Source organism: Phoenix dactylifera, chromosome 4 (assembly GCF_009389715.1).
Source record: "Phoenix dactylifera cultivar Barhee BC4 chromosome 4, palm_55x_up_171113_PBpolish2nd_filt_p, whole genome shotgun sequence".
Taxonomy (NCBI): Eukaryota; Viridiplantae; Streptophyta; class Magnoliopsida; order Arecales; family Arecaceae; genus Phoenix; species Phoenix dactylifera.
In genome coordinates, this window is record NC_052395.1 from 1 (window position 1) to 23,733 (window position 23,733).

The 23,733-nt window shown below is 39.8% G+C and overlaps 2 protein-coding genes and 1 long non-coding RNA gene across 3 annotated transcripts; 1 reads left to right on the forward strand and 2 right to left on the reverse strand.

Annotated features, from left to right (window-relative positions):
* Positions 1–1,762: 1,762 nt before the first annotated feature.
* LOC103697179 lies at positions 1,763–5,180 on the forward strand. The gene is made up of 3 exons (XR_005511310.1): positions 1,763–1,906; positions 3,738–3,865; positions 4,764–5,180. It is a non-coding gene; the product is annotated as an uncharacterized LOC103697179 (long non-coding RNA).
* Positions 5,181–5,373: 193 nt separating this feature from the next.
* LOC103697181 lies at positions 5,374–10,242 on the reverse strand. Its single transcript, XM_039125205.1, has 3 exons — positions 8,776–10,242; positions 6,437–6,630; positions 5,374–6,236 (listed from the first exon to the last, which is right to left on the reverse strand). Exons 1-3 carry the CDS (start codon positions 8,951–8,953, stop codon positions 5,832–5,834), a joined length of 777 nt encoding a protein of 258 aa, XP_038981133.1. The 5' UTR covers positions 8,954–10,242; the 3' UTR covers positions 5,374–5,831.
* A 478-nt stretch (positions 10,243–10,720) lies between these two features.
* On the reverse strand, positions 10,721–22,473 carry LOC103697180 (serine/threonine-protein phosphatase PP2A-1 catalytic subunit). The gene is made up of 6 exons (XM_008778988.4): positions 21,892–22,473; positions 19,092–19,206; positions 17,445–17,553; positions 17,273–17,350; positions 11,700–11,891; positions 10,721–11,604 (listed from the first exon to the last, which is right to left on the reverse strand). The coding sequence occupies exons 1-6, from the start codon at positions 22,142–22,144 to the stop codon at positions 11,431–11,433; spliced, it is 921 nt and encodes a 306-aa protein (XP_008777210.1). The 5' UTR covers positions 22,145–22,473; the 3' UTR covers positions 10,721–11,430.
* Positions 22,474–23,733: the final 1,260 nt, after the last annotated feature.

The following is a 23,733-nucleotide window of genomic DNA, read 5'->3' on the forward strand; positions in this document are numbered from 1 at the left end:
CCACTGCATGCTCCTGCATGAGTTTCATGAATGGTTTGTTGAGCCATGTCGTCACATCGACGGTTGGTTCGGTCGAAGGATCCATGTTACTATATGCAATCATACCACATATGAACCAAAAAGGCAGTCTGATTAACATTGTATGGCCACATGTACAACTTGCTTAGTATTGTAGGTTGCATATGTGCTTAGCATTCTGGAGCTACATATTCAACCTACTCATATCCCATGCAGGTTAAGTGGGTTTAAGCCGATGATTAGGTTTGATGTAGGTTTCAGATGGGCTTGATATGGATATTGATAAATTAAAATATATGTCATTTTATCCTTATTGCTAGTAGGTAAGTAATACATTGTTATCATCCATCCAAAAAATATTACTATCATTATTATTGTAATTAATATTATACTTATTTTTAAAGTTAAAATTAGTAACTGCATATACACCTGCATATGCAGTCCACATACTATATATGCACTATACGATCCCTTGATTATCCACATAGGCCTTTTAAAAAACTAAGGAAGTTATCACCTCCATGCGATTTGGAGGTAAAACCCAAATTTTCCATACCATCTCTCATGATCTGCACTTCTTTCTCCTCAAGAATAAGTTAACCTCTTCGATTTGGTAATTTTGGCTCCTGTCTTACTATTATGGCATTTCCATCCTTTTTGTATCAAGAATATTATCACGCTTCCATGGGATTTGGAGGATGTTTGGTAGTAAAAGACCAAAGATTTTTTATGTTTCCTCTAAGTAATAATTCAAGATCTGCAATACTGAAACTGGCACCCATGCTGGTAGGTCGGCGGCAAGGTATGGTACTATACTAAGCCATTCCAGCGTGAACCGACAAGGAAGGGGGAGAGGGAGGAGAGAGGAAAAGAGAGGTAGAGGAAGGAGGGAGAGGACGGTGGAGAGAGAGGCGGAGGGAGGGGAGAGGGAGAAGGAAAGAGAGGAAGAGAGGGAGGGAGGGAAGGAGAGGGAGAGTGTGAGGGAGAGGGAGGGAGAGGAAGAGGGCGGCAAAGAGCGAGAGAGGCAGAGGGAGGGGGAAGAGAGGGCTTTCAAAGCTCTCTCTCCTCTGCGGTGCCGGAATAGGGGTGGAGGCCTTGTTTCGAAACGAAATAGGGGCTTCAACCCCTTTATATATATATATATATTTGAATTTTTGTAAGTGAAGTCTGCAGCATCTGCCTACTTCACTTTTGTTTTTGAAATTTTTTAAAGTGAAGTCGGCAGTAATTGCTGACCTCACTTAAAAAATTCAAAAATATATATATAAAGGGGCTGGAGCCCTTGTTTCAGCACCATGGAGGAGAGAGGGCTTTGAAAGCCCTCTCTCCCCCCTCCCTTCACCTCTCTCGCTCTCCGCCGCCCTCTCCTCCCTTCCTCTACCTCTCCCTCCCTCTCTTTCTCTCTTTTCCTCTCTTTCTCCCTCCCTCTTGCCCTCCCTCGCCGGTTTCTTGATCTGAAGGCCAGAACCGTCCCGGTCGACGTCCCCTATCCTAGTGGTTCGGATAGTACCATCGATCTTGTAATAATTTAAAATTTTTGTGGGTATGGTTACAGTCTTTTGAACTACGAAAATTAATTTAACCTCCCTCTCCTCTCACATTGCAATTTTTCTCTGGACTTCATTTCATATCATATTTTCACATGTTTAAATTTGTTCTGTAACAATTAGCTATATCATTTGTTTGTTGAAACTTGAAACTTTTCCTGCTAATATTGATCCCTATTTATGGTGTTTCTCATATTTTTATCGCTTCTGTGCTTTCTCTTAATGTTAGGTTTCAAGCAGCAATCTATATCACGGTTTGGATGCTTCAGTTGTTGGCCTTGCAATTAGTTCAGGGGTGCCTGCCTCATCTGAACATTGCACACCTTGGTGTGTTGGACTTGGTAAATTTTACTATCACTTGATGCATTATGGTCAACCAGCATTTGTAGAATTTTGCATTATTATGATTGATATCTTTCTGACATTCCCTCATAAAACCATGATCACTGTGCATGTGAACATGTAAGGCTGTCATCATCTTGCCATATTTCATTTTTGCTTACTATTCATTGCTTCTGATTTCAAATGATCCAAATATTTAATGCTTACTCCAAATATTTCAAATATATATTGAAATACTCCAAATTTTAAGGACATTTGGTCATGATTATGAAAAGGGAGATGGAACAGAACTTGATGTTGATTGGCGTATTTGGGAATTTCTTCATGCATGAGTGACTTGATATTCTTTACATCTCAACTTCCATGAAGGCAGGAATGTCCTTGATTGTTAGCGATTTATTATGTCTATGCACATCTTTTTGCTAATCTTGTTGCATTGTGATGTTTTGCCACTCATCTTTGGTCATTGTGTCATTTTGCCCATTATTCATTATTACATGTTTGATCTATGAATTAATTGCATCTGTAGGCAGAGTAGTTTGAATATGAATGTGTATCTATATTGTGGAGCAGATACCAGGCCATTGATATTTGAGAGTAGAGAATACCTCTTCAATTAAATATACTATATGTGATATCTAATAAACAAAGGATGAGGATTAGATGCCCCAAGTGAAGGAAAATGGTACATTGTTGGGTTAGTCGCTCCCAGGGAAATCTCCTGCCAACTGTCATAAAGAAAGTTGCTAATTTTGAACTGCAGGTAGAAGAAGACTCTTTGTAGGCTTTTGTTATTTAAGTCACCTAGTTTAGGCCTAAATAGGTTCTTTAGATACCTAGAAAATATGTTTTGTTAATTGTTATGGGCAGTCTATGATTTAATCAAATACCATTTTCTTATCAAGTAACTCCTAAACTTGATTTTCTAGTTATCATGTCAGCTACTAGCCAAGACTGTGGAGTTATTATTAGTATTATTATAAAGGACAGAAGATTCATCTCTGAACGTTATGAAAATACACATGATTTAGACTGTCATGAATGGTTCTCAATTTAGTCTTATCAAGTAATTCCTAAACTTGTTAGGACCTTAGTTACCAGAAGTGGGTTCAAGTGTGCTTACAGGAAAGTGGGTCTTCAAAAAAGTCGGAGGAAATTTGTAGGATGCTGGTTTGGGTCCGGAAAGAATCCAAAGTGGGTTTGCTACCCAAAGTGAAAGTTTCCTGCTACTAAGTTTAGGTCTTCATATTATGATCATAAAGAAATCCTAACCTACCTTGCATCTAAGGAATCCTTGTGGCTAAAGCAAATAATGAAAAGATTTTGAAATAAGCCATGATAAATGCCCTTGTGTCATTGTTTCTCTTGCCCTTGAACACTTGGATGATGATGTGTATGGAAGTAGCAACCCTCTCTGTATTATCAATGTCATTTTACCTCCTTTCTGGGCACGCATAACCTATATACTAGACCTCCATGGTTCTTATATTCCCTTTATGGAAAAAACAATCTTCTTGTGTTTATAACATCTGTCATAGATTTTGTTTGTTGCCAAACCATGCACATATGGTTTGTGGTTTAGCACCCCCCACCCCTCCTCTCTTTTTAGTTTGTAATTCTTCCTTCAATAACCTTTTAGGTTTAGCTGCTTTTGCATGTTGGTGGAATTTGTTGTGAACTCTTGAATAAGTCTGCATGTAGTAATTGAACTTATATGGCAATGGCTGTTGGTTTTCTTGATGTTTCTTTACAAGGAAAATTAAAAAATAGGATGCATTGTTGCGAGATCATACTTGATTGTTCCACTGACTTGGTTCCTGTTTCAATCAGGGCTTGTGCGAGCTGTAGACATTTCGAAAGATATACTCTATTTAATTACACCTGTCCCTCACAGCACTCTGGAAAAAGTTGATCTCCTTTTGCAAGGCTCTATTCAGATTCCTACTTGTCTGTTGCAGGTAACTACTTGTGATGCTTTCTGTCTTTTGGCTTTTATGATTTCACCTCCTAAAAAACCCACCTTGCATGCTTTTATTTATTTTTTAAAATACAAGTTCAATCCTTATGGTGTGCCACCATGAAGGAGAGCCCTAAAGTGCTTGATCAATTCCAGTTTGTAACTGAGATAAACTTGATTTCTCTCGTATGTCTACTTAGTAGAACTATCTTTTTTTGTAGTTAGATGTATTTGAGAATTTAAATCACTTAGTTTGTCTATCATTGCTCCAATCAGATTATAAGTAGACAACGTCTTGTAAAAATGATCATGGTTAATATGGTGATTAGGTCCCAACATTGAAGCATTGCTATCTTTGAATGGTAGAAACAATCAATATGCACATTTCCAAAGCCAAGCACCCATGGATTCACAAAGAACCATTTAAGAACAGAGTTGAGGACCATTTAAAAAACAGAACTGCACTTCCCTTTTTTCCCCAGAATATGTCAATGGGTATATGCTCATAGTCTGACAAAAAAAGGGAAAAAGAAATTAGTTACCCTCTTTCTGACATTTTGCCCCCACCTATTGTTTAGCTGCAATGCTCAAAACTATGACATATCTGCTTGGCATTGACACCTGGCTACCTGCTATCGTTTATCTAAACATCATCATGAGCCTTTAGGATGAGCATCTTTACATATTCCTTTTTATCTTGAATGCTCAATTGCTACAATATTTGGCGCTCTTTTAGTGTAGTAGTATAGGTTATATAGATTTGCTGGATCCACCATAGGTGCAACTTCATCTGTAAGGTTTAATACATGATCAGAACATTGCAACAAGGTTGGCAGCCTACCACTTGCTTCGCACGATACATGTTGATATGCTTTATTACTGACCTCGCAATTTCTTAGGGATGTGGAAGCTCATCCCCTTGCATGTCGGGAAATGTGCCACAAAATCTTGAGCAACCAGAGCTGGATGAACATATTGCCAGGGCAGAAAAACAGTTATCTGAACTCCAGTTTCATTAGCTGATACAGTTTCACAAACATCAGGTATCTTTTATGGGAGGATAGCACAATCAAGCAATTGCTAACTTGTCTCCACCGTGCTTCATATTGAAAGTAAAATTTATCTAGATTCACTTTTCATTCATATCTGACTAGGGTTCTAGAAATCTCTCTTATGAAACTTATTCTGTCAAACGTATTTTCAGAAGTTTAAACATGAATTGTTTGAAGCATATTGATTTTAAACATTCATCTATATAGTTTAAGTACTGGTTGAAGAACAACAAATGTCATCAATGGCTATGCTTGACTTGTTTACTTTGAGCTTTGATGCCTTGGTCATCTCTCTGATTTCTAGCTTTCCTCAATAATTTTTTTGACTGGAAGTACATATTTTCTGCTGACATGACAGGTGTACCAAATATGCATTTTCTGTTCCCATTTTCAATAGATGACTTAAATGTGATGAGTTTGAAAGATCTGGATGAATCCGTTGCCTGTATCGATCTTGGAATCAGCCAAAAACCAAATTGATCCATAATTTTATGAAAAAAATACTCTGGTGGCTGGTCAGTGCTAGGCTATATTTAGTTGCACCCAAGAGTTAAAATCCTCCCAATTAACATTCTCACTGTTAAAGAGTCATTGGAACCATTCAGTATAAGATAGCCCGGCAACATTACTAGCTCAACGAAATAGGCCAGTATGATATCTGAAACATAAACATCTACTTAGCTTGTCTCAACTGTCAAGTCATTCGCATCTCTCCTGCCTGTAAGTTTCTATTTTACCATTTCAATTCAATGCGATGCTTCAATGCAAGACTTTGGAAGAAAGATAACAAAGCCAGCAACATCTATGTTCAATTTTATGCCAATGCATCAGTCCCTTCAAAATATCATATGTGGTACATCGATTCAATATGGTACAAATAGTACTGCCTTATGCCTATAGTTCAATAGGAAGGCCTTAAACAAAATAGCCGGAGATCATGATAACTGCACAAATGCTGCAATCCATGAAGGCAGCATTCAAGGCTTTCTGGAAAACAAGGCCAATCGCCAGTGCATTACCTATGTTATCAGCAAAACCAAATTCCTCTTGCCTTGTCCCCCTTGCTTCTTCCCCATCTTTAATGTGACTTTTTCGATTTAGTAATAGCTGCCCGATGATGAATGCTGCGTCAGTTAGCAACACTAGAGATGGTGGCCTAAGGTTCAGCATGCTTCCCAAGATTTTGCCACCCATGGAATGGCCATGGGTCGACATAACTACCAAAAGGGCTATAGCGACATAACGAAAGTATAGCATTTTCCAATGAAGGACTGAAGCCACCTGACTCTTCTTCAACCCGAAGCGAGAAAGAGAATTTGCCTAAGCAGGCTGTCTTTCTTGAACTGATATTCTCATAAGCTGAGATGGCATGACTGACTTGCTTGGATGTCAAGACTCTGTGACTCATTGGCAAGTTTACACATGTAGCTCTATCAACCTGTTAGCTACTGGACTGGTTGACAATTCTGCAATCTTGCCATCTTGCTCTGCATTAGCTGCAGCTTCCTTTCTCATCCCACCTTTTTGAAACCTTTTGCCCATCTTGCATCTTGCGAATTCGCTGCTTGTCTCACACATGCAGAGTTCTCTGTTTGATTGCGTTTGGGAAGCAGTTCTGTTTCATCATCCTCCACTGCAGTACTGAAGGTCTGATCGATTGGTCGATGCTTGTGTTGTGCCTCCATGCCAGTTGCATCATCATGACAGAGAACATCTGCAAAACATCATATTGTTCATCCACATGCTAGGCATACTTAGAACTTGGGAGGATACTTCGAGACCTTGAAGGGTGGTTGTCATCACTAATTTCTCAGTAGTGATATACAAGTTTACTAGGGATAACCAGATTGGTTCTCGCCTCGACAAAATTCAATAAATAGATAGTTCCTTCCAGTTATATAGTTTGATCCCCCCAAAAAGAGTCATGCTCTGAAAATGAAAGAGAGGCACGATCTTGCATGCCCTTTGCATGACTAGAATGCATAAAGAGATGGAAAATGGTTCTTCTTTTTGGGTTAACCAAGTGGTATATAGAGAGCACTGCTGGTTCCAACTAGTGCAGTAGATAAAAGCCTTTTGAGGGGTCGGTAGAAAGGATTTCGGCCAAGATTTTTCCCATCCTAGTTCTCAAAAAGAAGTGGTAAAGTGCACAGTCAGCATGGAAACAAGGACTTAGGTTCGAGTCCAGCCCCCACCCTGATATTAGCCAGGATTTTTCCCATCCTAGTTCTCGACAAGTAAGTGGTAAAGAGGGCACAGTTAGCATTGAGATAAATATTGCAGCTTCTTAAATATCTTTCCTAAAACAGATAGAAATACTAGAACTTCTGGTGGGTGGAAAAGAAGGAATCTAATTCTAAATCATAGTGATGATGCACTCATAAGACATCATAACCAGTCCTTCTCATTCAAGCATTACATTAGCACAGATACGATGTAATGACAGGAAGCAAATGGCATTCCAAAGGAGGATCTAGTTATTTCCATTTTCCCACATAGAGAAGATTCAAGTCACATTCTCGCACCATTGAAAAACCAAGGAGGGATTCCAGTGGGATGCGGACATGTAAACCATGGGATAATTCAAGCAACAATTCTTTGTTTTAAAGGCACTCTGTTTAATTTTGATATTCAACCCAATAAATAATAAAGAGTATATCATAGTTGTTGCTCCAATTTTTTAATTTAGAGGCAGTTTGTTTAATTTTTGTATTTAACCCAATAAATAATATTCTTGAAAGCATGACCAAGAAAAAGAATGTATCCCGATGATTGCTCCCATTTTTTTTGTATCAGAGGATGTTTATTTTTTGTATTCAATCCACTAAATAAAGAAGAAGAAGGAGAAGAATGGTTAAATACAAAAGCTGAAAAGACTGCGTCTAAAACAAAGAATTGAAGCAACCACTAAGATATATTCTTTTTCTTGGTCGTATAATTATCTCATGGTTTACGAGTCTGCATCCCACCGGAAGAACTCCTTGATTTTTCAATTCAATTTCTTCGATCCCATCTTTTTCAGACACGAAGAAAGAAAATTGCATCGTCGCCCATCAATCTCAATTATCTTTTCTATAACCTTATCCGTACACAAGAAGCTGCCACAAAATACTCAATTAGAAGGCATCTGCAAAGGTGATGGAAATAGAAAAAGCCATTTGGTTTTGCATATCATGACATAAGAATGCTTTCCATCACCTAATCATCATATAACACTGTTGCATCTTTAGAGAGACTTAATCTATAATAACTCATAATCTCATTCAAAATATTAATCGAAAGGTGTTATTTAGATTCATTGACCCTATATAAGTATTCAAGATCCAGTACATAACTGACATGAGACTAAATACATACCTACAGGATTCCTCATATATTCCTCTTATTTAAGTCTTAGAGTTGTCCTTCTCATTAAGAATCAAATCCAATGACAAATATTAGCCTTTGATCAGCCCAAATAGCTCATATTGCAACGTCCCTATGGGCGTGGGTCAGGTCCAATCTCATATGAATTATAATTAAAAAATTCAACCCTGAGATCCTACACAAATTTTAGGACATCTTTGTATTAAAAAAAAAAAAAAACACTAGGTCTCTCTTTAGGCTGTAGAATCCCATGGTATAGTAGGAAACTTAGGTAAAGTAGATTGCTTTAATTATTATTATCTAAGCAAGAAGGGATGTTCTTAGTAAAAAAGCAACAAGGTTCTTACCGAAAAAGCAAGAAGGGATGTGACGATAAGTTAAGAGAATAAAGAAAGAGAAACTAGAGCAGAGAAAAGGATGAAAGATATAGATATATATATATATATATATGTGTGTGTGTATATGATCGGAGATAGGAGGAAGGAAGAAGTACCGGCGGTGGTGAATCGTGGATTCTCCTCCTCTCCTTGCTGTTGTTGGAGCGTGGGAGGACGAGAAGAACTGAAGGAGGAAGACGGGGTAAGGGATCGGGATTGGCCGGTGATGAAGGCGAGGCGTTCGGATCCGCGCTCCATTATCTTCCTTCGACGAGCCTCCCTCGCGGTCTCCATTAGCCCCCCTCCAATCCCCACCCACCCCACTCGCTCTCCGCTCCTCTCTCGCTTTCTATTTGGCTTTGGTTTTGCCCCAGGTTTTCTTCCTTCGCGGCGGCCGAGCTTGGCTTCTTTCTCCTGCGCGCTGCCAGATCAGAATCATATCAGGGATGCGGCGCCGGCGGGTGAGGAGGGCGGTTCATATGCATCGCCGCCGGCCGCGCTTTTTTTTTTTTTTTTAACGGTAATTACATGTAGCTCTAAAGTGAGTACATCCTGCCAGATCCGAAGAAAGAAAAAAATACAGTGGGAGCGGGAGCTCTACGGTGGAAGTCCAGCAGATCTTCCTTGAATGCTGTGCAACATAAGAGATGATCCAGTCTGCTGCTATATTCGCCTCTCGGAATACATGTACTGCCTCAAAATCGTCCATCTTCAAAACTAGCCTGCGGGTTTCACAAATAAGAGGATGACCATCACCATACCTATCTGCACCCCCCACTACTCTGAGCCCTGGCGTGCACCGGCCACCTGCAGCAACTAGACGCCCAAGGTGATCTCTGATGACAAATCCAACCCCTCCGGATCTTCCCTTCAACGTCACGCTAGCATCAAAGCTCATCTTAAGATGATTAGAGGGTGCCGGCCACACGCTTCAGGTCGGCACGGGCAATGCGCCTGATTGATCATGTGGCTCGTGCTCCCTGGCTCACCGCCTAAGATACGTTGATGTCAATACATTTCTAATCAATCATTGAGCGTTGGAATGGCTTAAGCTGCATTTTCTTAGCCAAGCTAGAGAAGATTTCATAAGAGAAATACTCTCGATCTTAGCCAAAAGGCCGGGAAAAAAAATGAGCGGAATGGCATTATAATTCGAAGACGATGCATATGACAAAAAAAAAAAAAAAAAAACGTGAGACCGCGTTGATGGTGGTTGCAATCCTCATCTTATAAATACGCTTGCTCTTGACCAGCTGTCTTCTTTCGGTTCTCCTAATTGGAGTGCACTTCTTTTAATTAAATAGTGCACTTTTATTTTAAAATAACATTATTTATAGAGTTCCTTCCAAAACAAGCATCAACGAGTCCAAGAACTAGAACCGAAGGTTTAAAAATTTAATTAATAAAAGACTAAAGATAAGAGTAACTCGCTTTACCAGACAAATTATTTCCATTCAGAATTTTATCTTTCTTCTGCCCTTATATTCCCAGCAATTACGAGGAACAATAAAAATAAAATCAAAGAAGAATATCACATGCCGGGAAGCTCTAAAATGAAAAATAGGACTCAAAGCAGAGCCATCCATTAGGAACTTTGACCCCCCACCACACCACACCCCCCCCCCCCCCCCAACGCCGGCAGATTGCACAATATAATTTCATTGGATTCTCTAGACAAAAGACAAGATGCAGGAAACCGGGCAAATCTATATGCTAGACCAACTTTGTTATGTTTAGGTTGATAAATTGAAGGATATAGGATATTGTCCCTGCTTATGGTAGCATTAAAAGTTACTCGGAAGCCTAGCCAACTCTGACTGCTAGAATCCAAAGGGATGCTCAGATTAGCATCTCCAAAAGCCCAGAGTAACAAACGTGGTGAGAAAGTATTCGAGTATTCGCAGATAATAATTCAATCAACTGTTACCATGTGATCTCAACGTATCATCACAGGTGACCATTACGGAGCTTAAAAAACAGAGAGTAAACCATCAAACAGAATCAAAGGCTGGCTTATTCAAATGGATGAAAGCAAGCCACATCCAGTTCTCACTTAGCATATAAACTAACTGCTGAGAACCCATTCGGTTGAAAATAGTAAAGAATAAGTCCGAGTAAAATAAAAGTTCTTCAAGTCAAACACATGGAACATCTTTTGGACGATCAAGTCACCAAGCTACCAAAATAGTTTTAACAGATGCCTAACTTAACATCCACACCTGAGCTATGCGAACTGAATTAATTTCAAGGACCAACTCGGAGAACCCCGGAAAGCATAGAGAAAATTGACAGGCCTGCTACTGGTTTCAACCTTCCAGATATTAGCTTTCACTGTAATAAAATATAATAAAGATACAATAAACACAGTGTCTACTAGAAATCTTGGGCTTATAGTTGCTATGGGTATGGGCAGCCATAATGCTTGTGTTTTCTCCTTTCAATGGACAATGTGTGTACAAAGGGAGATATCTTGCTTGCTATCGCTGCTTCCTCGTTCTTCTTGGAATACAACAATAATGCAGGACAATGTGTGTATAAAGCGGTATATCTGGTTTGCCATCGCCGCTTCCTTGTTCTTCTTGGAATACAACAGTAATGCATGGCAAAAGCCTCTGTGATATCTCTTTACACTAGCAGCAGCAGCAAAAACTCCATGAGAAAGAATCATACGATCTCTCTCCGTCTACCAAAACTCTTTTATAGGACAATTCTACAGAACAAAAACTGCAGCAGACAAGCACCGCTACCAGCTGATGTAAGGGTTATTAAGATCACAAAAAATAGTCAGGAGTCCTGCGAGTAGTATCTGGCTCAATCTGCCGGGGTGCTGGATCAAACTGAAGGAAATTCTGATCCATGTTCTCTCCAATCTCCAATATTGCTGCCATATTACCACATCGGTAACAGTAGTTTGGTGCACTAAATACTGTAACAACATTTTTATCCTGCAGCCAGACCAGAAAAGGCTCAGATAAAGAAGATCCAGTTGACAACAGTTGATGCTAGAAAGATGTTTTCCTTTCCTAGACTAATAAATTACCTGACACCAATTGTAACCTTCCATGACAAGTTGATGGGCTCTGGCAACAAGGCTAAGACCATTTGTGTGATTAAATTGTTGAGCAATGTCCTGTCCAAATGTGTATCCTGCTCCCCTTGGCGATATTCCCCACCCACACCGATCATCCGGATCAGACCATAGAAGATCACACATGGGGCCCTCGTGTGGGACCTAAAGCCCATTCAAATATTTAGACATATTGAAGGAAAATAACAAATACATATAAATCTTCTCATAAGTTAGTGACATGCAAGGCATGCTTAAATAAAAAGGATACAATCCAAATACTAGCATGGCAACAAAAGTACTACAGCCTTTAGTTTTCCTCGAGGGGTAACAAGCCAACAAGTTTTTGTATACACAAATTCAAAAACCATACTCAGAAATTAAACAATAAGTATGGTTCATGAATTCCCCCAGTTAAAGTATGTAAAGAAATAAAATCAAACCTAGTGCTTGAAGCTATACAATTATATGTAACATGCTAAACGATGATTGAACAGTAAAGGGAAAAATATAATCTTGAAAAATTCAAAACTTTCACCTAAAGTTCTCCGCCAAGACAACCATTGAAGAATTGAATCATCATAAGCATTCTATCAATCTAGGATACTGACATCACCAAGGTCGGCGGAACCGTCCTGAACTGCCCGGTTCGGGGCGTCCCGAGTCGTACTGGCTGCAGACTGGGACGGTTCCGGCAACAAAAACAAGACCCACGCCAAAGAAGGAGAAGATGAAGGAAAAAGAGGAAGAGAGAGCGCGGAGGGAGGGAGGAGAGAGAGAGAAAGAGGAAGGTCGCGGTCGGCCAACAGAGGCTAGGGAACCGCCACGCAAAGGGAGCCGCGGCGACTCTCCGGGCTTCGCCTTCTCCACGCGGCGGCTCTTCGGCTCTCCGGCCCTCTGCCGACCTCCCTCTTCTCTCTTTCTTTTCCTCTCTTGTTCTCCCTCTCCCTTGCCTTTTCTACTGCATCAGCATAGGCCCCGCCTTTCCTCTCTCGTGTTGACTCATTCCGTCGGACAACCGGTATGGTGCCCGGTACCAGTTCCACCGACCCTGGACATCACAAACAATACATTTCACACTACATATGATCAATGAAAAACGTTCTCCCACATTTTCTACACAAAATAGAACAAGGCCACGAGAAATGTAGCAACCAGTTAACAAGACCAGCACTCAATTTCCCAGAGAAGAGCACGCCACTACATAAAATCAGACAGTTTCTGTCCAAATCTCATAAGTTTTCCATCAGATTGTTGCAGATGGATTAACTTGCGGTAATTAACAGTGAAGCAGATTATGACACTACTCCAATTGGACAGCAGGTCAAGGAATTTGGCCAAGCACCAGTCTGCCTACTGATCATGACCAAGTGGATTTGGTAATAATGTATTTTCTGTCTATCAACTGGTTGGTTCATTCACACCTGGTCCATGTTGCCATAAGATAACCCAATTTTTTTACCAAGAAAATTGCAGTGTTTAGACACAAATCCACATGACCAGTCCAGCTTTATGCCTGCACCATAAATGAACAGTGAGCTGGGTAATCAATTAATAGTCCATCAAGTTAGCACCCATGGAGAATTTTGATGTCGCCAGGTGCAAGTTGAAGGAAAGGTCAGAGGGAGATCTTCTGTCTCTTTATGTCTAATACTAGTTTGCCCTCCTGTGCAATCATACGCGAGATCATAAAATAAGAGGGCTTGATCTGTCACCTATGTTTACCTATTAAGAAAGATAATTCCTAGTATCTTAGAAAGAATTTGACTACCTGCAAACTTATTGGGAATTGTATCCTAAATGTCAATCGTCAGCATGTTGATGATTGAATTTTGTAAGTGAATTGACAAATTAATAAAGTGTTATTTGGCATCATTCATCATTTCATTGTACATCTTCAAATGAACTCTTATGATAAAGTCCTTAGGACTTATTTTATGATAAAGAAGGATTTATCTTCAAGTCCTTAAACCTGTTCGTGACCAAATGATATGTTGTTAATAGGACGACAGCATTGTCGAGATTAGGTCGTTGTGAGATATTTACGTTGGTTGTCCTCTTAACCAAGGAGTGTGGAGACACTGATATGTCACACAGGTGAAGTGTAGGAGTACATTTCACTGAACGTGATCAATTTCGGAACGCTCTACTGTCAAGAGATTTTCGAGTGGATATGGATATAAGTATCCCTCAGATCTGAGATCACCACAGTGATTAGCAAGCAACTCACTGTACTTTGATACCGGACTAGCAAAATTTCTAATTCTGGAACGGAAGGTTACTGGGTGCAGTCAAGTACTTGCGAAATCGGTGCGTGAGTCAAGATGGAATTGATCCCTCCTGGAAACAGGAAAAAATGCTTAGTGTTCAATTTAGCAAAACTTTGGCCAGGGTAATTCTTGTGATGAGTCACAAGATTTCTAAAGTTGATCACATAGTGGATGTACTGATTAGAGAGTTGACAAAGCTCTGAGATCATCCTAGCATTAGGAGTCAAAGGAATGAATTATACAGTAACCATAGTCCAATGTTCCAGAATATTTGCTTCGCATATATTCGGCCTATTCGGACGTCGGGTACCATTGCTAGATGGTCACATCGATTAGTGCAGAAAGTCGGTCTTGTACTACCGGCTTAGGTTCGAACCTATGAGGTCACACGCATTGAAGTTTCATGATTAATCAAAATAGCTGATGGATGATTGAGAATCATTCAGGGATAATTTGGCCAATTCGATTAACAAATTATTCTATAAAATAATTAAAGTAATTATTGGAGGATTAATTAGTAATTGGATTACTAATAAACTCAATCTGATTGAGTAAATGGACTAAGGATGAGCCAAATTGAATTGGATTCAATTTTGGGCACAATCAGGGTTTTTGACCTGATTGGAGTCGACTAGAAGTCAAAAGGAGTCGACTCGAGATGGGCGGGGATCGACTCGACCCTGGCTGGGGTCGACTCTCTTAGAGAATCCAGAAGAAGACTTCTTCTGTTTTTCCAGGTGGGATCAACTCGAGTTTTCTTGGGGTCGACTTGAAGAAAGTTGGAGTCGACTCGAGCTCCCAAGGGATCGACTCGCTGGGCGTATCAAGGGAAGAAGTTCTCTGTCGTCTCAATCGGGGTCGACTCGGGTTGATTTTGGAGTCGACTCGAAAGGGAAGGAGTCGACTCGAGGCGACTTGGAGTCGACTCGAGATCGGGAAGGTCAACTCCTTCCGGGAATTCTGGAGCTCGCGGACAGGCTGATCTTGCGAGATTCGATCCAGAAGTTGTTTTTCAATAAAATCTGGTGGGATTTGGATCGTGGAACATGTGGAAAAATGGCTAGGTGATGATAGAAGATCATCACCATCCATTTCGATTCTATCTCACCCGCATGAACCAACTATTGTTTGAATTTTGAATTCAAACAAAGATAAGATCTATCTTGTTGCAACCATCCCCTTCATGCGCCAACAAGATACCAAATTTCCATTTGAATTTCGAATTCAAATGATCAGATGGCGTGCCTATAAAAAGAAAGAGTTCCAAGTCACCAAGAGCATGAAATCATTGAATGAAATTCAGCCTTCATCTCGCCCATTCCATTTCCTCTAAGTCTATCTCGCCATTAGTGTTAGGGATCCTGAAAAGAGCTTTTAGATCAGATCTAAGTCCTCTTTAATCCCTATAAACCTTTCCTCCAAGTTCTTCCAAGAAGGTGAATCAAAAGTTGATTGCATCGGGAAGATCCAAGTTCAGCAAAGGACGATCCTGCGCAAGCTAGTACTTCTGTGGGATTGGATCGCTCCAGAAGCTTTGCGTGGATTACTCATAGAGGCCGGACAAATGTGTGGCTACGAAGCTTGAGCATCGGATACATTACTTTCAGATTTCATAAAGGTATGAATCTAGTTCCAAAGTTATATCACTTATAGGTTCCAATCCCCGAGGGTTAAACCTCTTTTGGGGCTCTTCACAAAGTAATCTTCAAAGCCTATTCGATGGGCATTCAAAGATTAGTTGGATGTTAGATTAATTGAGTTTAGAACTTAATAATCTCAATTTCAGATCTGAAATTAATCATGCAATGATTTTAGCATAATCGTTTAAACGATCCCGACATATTGATCATGAATACTTGTAGTGATACTTTGAAATTTGATTTCTTATGCATGCTAGAATTAAAATGTTTAATTCAGTTATTCCGCTGCGATTTTCAAAATTAAAATAACTACGTGTGGCTTGATCCCCCTTGCAAAGGGGTACATAGGCAACCCGAACAGGTACAGCCACTGATTTTGAAAAATTTTAAATTTCAGCATGCTATCACTACTAGCATCATCGATCGCCTTTCAAAACTAACGTTTTTGCAGCCTAATCTAGTGTACAGAATGCAAGTCTGTTGGACTTTAAAACAGAGAATTTTTCCACCCCTTTTTCCTTTTTTGTGGGAAAAATAGAGTTTATCTCTCCTTTGACACAAATAAAAGGAAAAAGAAAAAAAAAGACCAAGTTGCTTAATAATGTGTGTATTTGTATGTATGTACGTATACATATTAGATATTATGATTCAAATTAAACAAACAAAAAAACCTTTTCTTATCTAAACCCTCCACTTATTACCATAGGTTACTTGACAAACAATCATGGCAAGTGAAAACTCCAGGAGACTCCATCATCCTCTCACAACAAGAACCTTGTATGGGCACCCCAATGTATGGTGGACTTACGCTAAAAGAGAGGACTAAAAAACCATAAACTTTATATCTGCATATAATACATAACCATGGGAACTTGTGCATGTCTATCATGTAACTCTAAATGTAAAGTGAAAAGGATCAGAGTAAAGCAATTATTTCTGAAAAAAGGATTGTTGTTAAGAACATTATATAACAGATTAACAAGTATGGTTACACATGGCATAAGTTTGAGACTGTTATGTATGGTTATAGAAGAACATGAATAAGAAGTCGTGTAGAAGTTTAATTATGATATTGTCCATTACCATTTTTAAGTTACAACGATGAACAAGAAAAACATTGAAGCAGTCACCTCGGAAAAATATTTAATTCTTCACATATGTATCTTGACATGGAACAAGCATCCTCAAAGATTTAGATCTACACAACGAATAACAGCCAACTAAGGGCAACACATAGCAACAACTAAGACAATAGAATGCTGAGAAACATTATAGAAATTGGGCATAAGACCGATAGATTGTGTAATAGAGAAAGCATGAGCAGTTCTATATGGAAACTCAATTATGATATTGTTCATTTCTCACATAACAGTAAAAGGAGGGGGAAAATGCAGTCAAAAACAGATTTTTTTTTTTTTTGCATGCATATTTTTTCATGGAGAAAGCATAACAAAAGCATAATATCTTCATGTTACCTTATGAAAGCAATTATTGTGGTATTGATACAAAGGCAGAGCAATTACCCACTAATTGCTATTACTCCAGCTGTTATTGCGTTGGACACAGATTCTAAAAGTTCATTGTTTTGACACCACTAAGAGAATCGATAGAGCAGTAGAACAAAGTACATGCATACCTCCTGTATACGGTCAAGATCACGAATATTATCTAATGTATCCAAGGACGGGGAGAGACCACCATGCAAACAAAATATCTACAGCAATAAATGCCCATATAAGAGATCAAAGATAATTAAATTTAAATATTAAGTAAATTGGGAGAAATAGAAAAGACCAAGCAGCTGAAACCTGATTTTCAATAAGAGCTGTCAGAGGTAGATAATCAAAAAGGTCGGTAAAATACTTCCATACATTGGCATTCCCATATTTTCTCAAGCATTCATCATAAAAGCCATACCTGAAACAAGAACCATAAAGTTCATGAAGAAGAGTCATATTTATAGGAAGATGTTGAGATATAAAGCACATCAAGGCATCTTCATCTGGCAATCAGAAATTTAATGACTGCCACCTAAATAAGCATTAAATTGCAATAGATATTGATACTCAGTGAGATTAAACAAGAGGATATCTGACAGCCGATTACCAGCTCTGTCACACAACAGCCATAGGTTACAAGCTCTTTGATTAATTAGAAAAATTTGGACCTTTTGAAAGTCATATGCATCTCTGGACAAGCATTCTAATTGCCATCACATAACAAATGCTATTGTTGCCTTGCTGAAAATACTTATTCTAAATATGCATATATCCGGTTGCATCTACTCATGCATGATTATATGAAACTGGCTTGATATTTAGTCCTTACAATAAGGAGATAATGGTTGCACTAAACAAGAAAGTTTTGTATGATATTTTTTCAGTCCTCAACACGCTAAGTGACTGCTAAAAATCTATCAGAACTTCTTGTAAAAAATCTTGATACACGCATCGGCTGCATAATGAACCACATTTGTAACTGAATATTCATCCTGAATCTTAATAGAAGGTAGCCCTAGAACTCAGAGTTCTTAATGATAAGCCATAAATTCCTTAACTTGCTTAACATGGCATTTATGTCAGAATAATCAGGCTCTACAAAGGATCTTTAAAAAATGCCACATTCACATCTAATTTCACTGATGTGGGAAGCAAATAAGCGTTTTGTGTGGTTTTAAAGACCTTATTGCCTTTGAGGAAAAGAGATAAAAAAAACTAAGAATGCTTTTGAATAAAGGAAATCTTTAAAGAGTGATCTGCATTCTAGAGAAGGGTTATGAAATGAAAACACCATTGTTATTCTGTACAGCCAGTGATAGGATCAGGACTTATTGGATAGATTTATAAGATAGTGACCAGGGTGCAGAGCAAATAAGCAGATATCAGTACAAAAGCCCACCATGGCCAAAAATATCCATTAGTCATTATTTCAAAGATCATTTTGATAACTTCTCATTCCACCATGTGCCACATATATAGAAAAGACATTCTCGAAATTTTTTTAAATTTTCTAAAGCTAATGAAATGATCACTTTTGATAGCATTAATTGGGAGTTTTGAGTCAAAAATGATTTGTGCAACCAATGGTTGGATCAGAACCCTACTGGATAGATTGTATAAGAATACATAACAGAGGTACCACAGCAAATAAGCACATACCATCAGAATCTTCTCGTGGTTCAAAATATTTATGTGAATCTTCTATGGCAGGCTCCCACTCCATCAGATATGGAAAAGGCTCTCTCAAAAGCTTTTTAAGTCAACAATTGCTTGAATAGTGGTCAGGACTAGGGATCAATACACACAGGGGTCATCCATCACAAAAATAACTCAACATTTATATTCTTTTGGCACTTACTGATTTTGCTACCTCTAGCTTTTTTCTATAATTTTATTGAAACCAACAAATACATAGCTATGTAAACATGAGGGACTCTTAGAATACAAAGCACTTACACTTGAGTTATTTGTCTGCTCTCGTGGTTTCCTCTAAGTATTGTAATTCTGTCTCTATAACGAACTTTCAGGGCCACTAAGAGTGTGACCGTCTCAACAGAATAATAACCACGATCTGCATTACAAAATAAACAATCAGTGTTAGGAAAAGGGTAAAATTTACATTTGAAATAGTTCCAAAAGGATTCACCAAGCCTCAATCTGATAATGCAATTTAAACAAAGTAGATACATGGACAACCAAATTATCTGCAGATCACATTGCATTGAAAAGAAACATCAGGAACTGGTACGACATAGCCTTTCATAAAGAGAATAAGAGTAGACCCGATGATTCAAAATGTGATATTTCTACCTACAGTGTAGCCCAGCTGATATTTCTTTCGACCATTTTTAGTTATAGAAGTTAACACATAATTATCATTTTTAGTTATAACTAGATCCAGAACCAAAAGGACATTGTAACTATTTGGATTAGACAATCAAATACTTCAATCATTCCGATTGAAGTTGACACCCATTAGAAGGAAACATGATGACCTTTTCTGCATTCTTTCTCCCTAGTTCCATCCAGAGAACTTCCACTCCTTGGCCTATTGATACAAATCCAAGCCCCTTGCTTAACCATGTTTGATATATTTTCACTGCACATGTCTATACCATCTTATTCTGCTAATCAGCCCTTCACTCTCCACTGGTGCAATTTATTCACTTCCCTCCCTTGATATACTTGCAACTAGCCTCACCTTTATTAGTTTTGCAACATCTTCACCTTCATATCACACATACACCGTACTCGTGCCAGCTTACATATCCTTTATTGCCCAGTACCTTGAATCAAACAACATTGGAAGCCTTACTAGTAAACTTGGGTTACAAAGACAAGTGTCATCCAAATAAGACTTAATGATAATATAGCCTTATTGTTACACATCTCCATTTCATGCACCTTACTCTATAGAACTCTGATGTGCTTCTCCCAGAAGATAACAAGAAACATCCCACTAGGTGATCTCTTGGCTATCAATTTTGACTAACCTCTCAAAATCATTACAATTTCTAACATTTGGCACTTCTTAGATGAATCCCTTTCCTTGAAATCAGTAGGATATTGTTTTTGTGACCCTACTTAAGTTAATTGGGGGAAAAGGTAGCATCCTTAAACTTCTGCTCTATTTCCATATCTCTTTTAAGCAACATGGACATTTTGCTTAAGTCACAAAGCCTATTTCCAATACAGACCCTATTTGATCTTTGACTTATAATCCAAAGCAACAATGAAAATTATCCAAGTCTTTTAGCTACCACATAATGCTCATCTGTAATGTAAAAGTGTATGTTGCTGGTCCCAACAGAAAATCCACATCTGAGGAAGTAAAATTCCAATTTCCATATGATCAAACTCACAAGAGAACTACTAGGGAGCCTTACATTAAAAATTCTCCAGATGAATCTGAGCATTAATGAATCACAGAGTTTACCCAAGTTCATCATGTCTTCTAGAAAGATATTCAAGATAACCACTCCTTGTCATGCACCCAGCATTGAAGAAATATGGCCAAGCCATGGTACCCAACAAGTTCATACCCAGTAGAAATTTATGTACTAAGAAGTCTTAGCAGGATTTGGTATACAATTATCCGCTCCATTATCCATCAGGATAAACATAAAAATGCTCTAAATATAAATCTTGTCTAAATCAAAAGAGGTTACTGAAATCAGGCTTCAATATGTTATTGCCCGAAGTCAACAGCTCTGCAAAATTTCTTTTGAGATAATATTGTCGACAGCCTGATGAGCTGAAAGCAAGGTTCAAATATTGGACCACACAAAATCAGTAGCTTTGCATTTTAACAGGCTCCCAATAATATAGAGATTAAAATGTCAGTTGTGAGTGAATATGCTAAATATGAAGACCATAAAGCATTCGAATAGTTGGTGACCAATGATGAACGAGTAAAGAAATTCTGTAACAAGGCAAAGTTTTTTAACACAGCATTTACTCATTGTGAACATTTTTGGCAACTAAGTTGGGAAAAGAGATATAAGATTAAATACAAATGCGAAGTGGATGTACTAGTGAGAACATAAAATATTTTTCAGAAGATAGATTTTGACCAGTAAGCTACCATAATATGCAGTTCCCAGCTTGATAACCAAGCATATGAGGTGCAACTTTTTTGCTTCAAACTTTAAAAAATTTTGACCTTTACTCACCGCCTTATTGGAAACTTATAATACCAGTTTTCTTGTGAAACTTCAGCAGCCATATTAAAGGACACCATGCCAAAAGATTAACAGAAAAGGGGGTAGCTAGGACCTTTTGTCAAGAGTAATATTTGCATCAGGAAAATGCTATCAAGAAACATTCTTTTCTTGATCTAATATTCTTGATCATCAATAGCCTGAAGATTCAACTGAGAATCAGCTTAAAAGCAATCAAATACACCAAAAACAATTCTAGAACTTATGGCCTCCAAATATTCCGCTGAAAATAACCTTTGTGCAGGAATTTGATTTCTGCCCTTAGCGATAACAATGAAAGTAAATGGTCCGATGACAAAATCAAACCAATACAGAGGAAAAATATTGATTATGAAAGGAATCAAAAACGAATCGAATAGAAAACACAGATCAGCTCCAATCTCAGTCAAAGTACAGCCAAGCGATTCGGTTAAACTAGAGTGCATCAAAATCGCACAAAAAGGCAGCAAAATCGTAAAAAGAGTACAATTCGAAGCCAAGAAACCCTAAAGAAGCAAATATTAGTTCTTTTTCAAACCTTTGCCCAAGAAACTGACCTACGTAGTCCCCCATGAAGAGGTAATTGGTGTCGGGCGCGTCCCCTCCGATCCGGAACAGCTCGATGAGATCGTAGAACTGGCCGTGAATATCACCGCACACTGTGACGGGGCACTTCACGGGCTGGACATTCCATTCCTCCATGAGGATCGCTCTCGCCTGCTCACAGAGGGCCTTCACCTCCGCCTCCGGCAAGAACTTGCATTCCCTCAGGTGCTCGATCTGGCGGTCCAGATCCGCGTGCGATGGCATCTCCACCCCCACTCACCTTTGTTCACGCACGCAAGATCCGCAGCGGAGGCCGATCGCAAGGACGGAATCGGCCGGAGATGGGTCGGAGCAGCGCGGCAGCGTGCCGGAGAGGCGGGGTTACTCGGATCGAAACATCTCGGCGCGGGATCGGTGGGGAATTAGGGGTTAGGGTTAGGGTTAGGGTTGGGAGAGAGAAGGGGGGATCGGGAGGGGAAGAAGAATGGGAGGAGGAACCGAGAGCTGGTCCCGGGTTTCGTTTGCTCGTACCTCCCGGTGTCCGTTTTCTCTCCTTTTTAATTTGGACGGGGTCAGCTTCGCCTCAGGTTGGCAGCTGGGAAATTTTTAATAAAAGAACTTTGGACTCGTTTGGTACGCGGGACGGGGAGAGGGCAAAAATATGATCAATGAAAAAAAATAATAATAATAAAAAAAAAATCAAAAAAAAACAAAACAAAACAAACAAACAAACAAACAAACAAACAATCGGAAAAGCTATGCTGCTTAGTAAAAGACGAACGACTCTTTAGAGTAAGAAACTCTAAGAAGAGAGAAAGATCTGCTCGTGCCTAATGACTTTCTTCGCCGGTGGTGCTCGGCAGAAGGGGAGCTCTGAGCTCTGCTGTAATCTGGTGCTCGGCGAGCGTCTCCTCCGGGACTCGAGGGTTTTGACTAACATTCTGTGCACGAAGGTTTGCTCGCTCTTGTGTATTGCTTGTTCTTTTCAGAAAATCCAATGGACCCGACGAAGGGGAAGCAGCCGATGGTGGGGTCGACGGGCTCGGTAGAGGAGCAGGCATCGGGGTCGTCGACGGTGTAAGGCAAAGCTTCGATGAAGCATACTGCGGCGCCGACGACGAGGATGTGGCGGAGATAGCAGCTCAAGGAAAAGGTATGACTTTGGGGAGGAAAGGGGAGCGACCCATTGGCTGAGTGCGACCTGGACCTTGGGTTACTCACCGACTGACGGAGGCGAAGGTGGCTCGGTTGAGCCAACACTCACTACAGAAAAAAGGACCTATCCCGGCGCTTTTTTGGACCTTTAGCGACGCTTTTTAGCGTCGGCTAAAGTACTGCCAACGCAAACAAAAGCGTCACCAAAGCGTCGGCGATACCAGAGTGGGAAAAGTTTTTCCCGACGCTCTTGAGAAGCGTTGTAAAAGGTCGATTTTTAGCGACGCTTAAAAGCGTCGCTAAAAAGGCTAAAGCCGACGCAAAAAAAAATGACATTTAGGAAAGAACGCCCAACAGAGAAAGAAATAAAATAGAAAGAAACCGACGCGAAGCTTGACATCGAGGACGCGGCAGAAGATGTGGGGAGGCACATCGTAACAGAGGAGCCCAATGCCGCTGCCGTCTCCAAGCTGCTCGAGATGCCCCTGCGGCAAGTACACCACCACTCTCCCCTTCCTCGGCAAGGATATCAACGGCCCTGTGCAGGCATGCCAGAGCTCCAGGCACATCGGCGGCGAGGCCCCAGAAGAAGAAGAACCTCCAACTACTCCGCCTAACGCCGCAGCCGGCGGCGGAGGATGAGGGGGCTGCCGCCGGTGGTGGTGGTGGGTTTGCGGTGGCTGGAGTGAGGTCGGGTG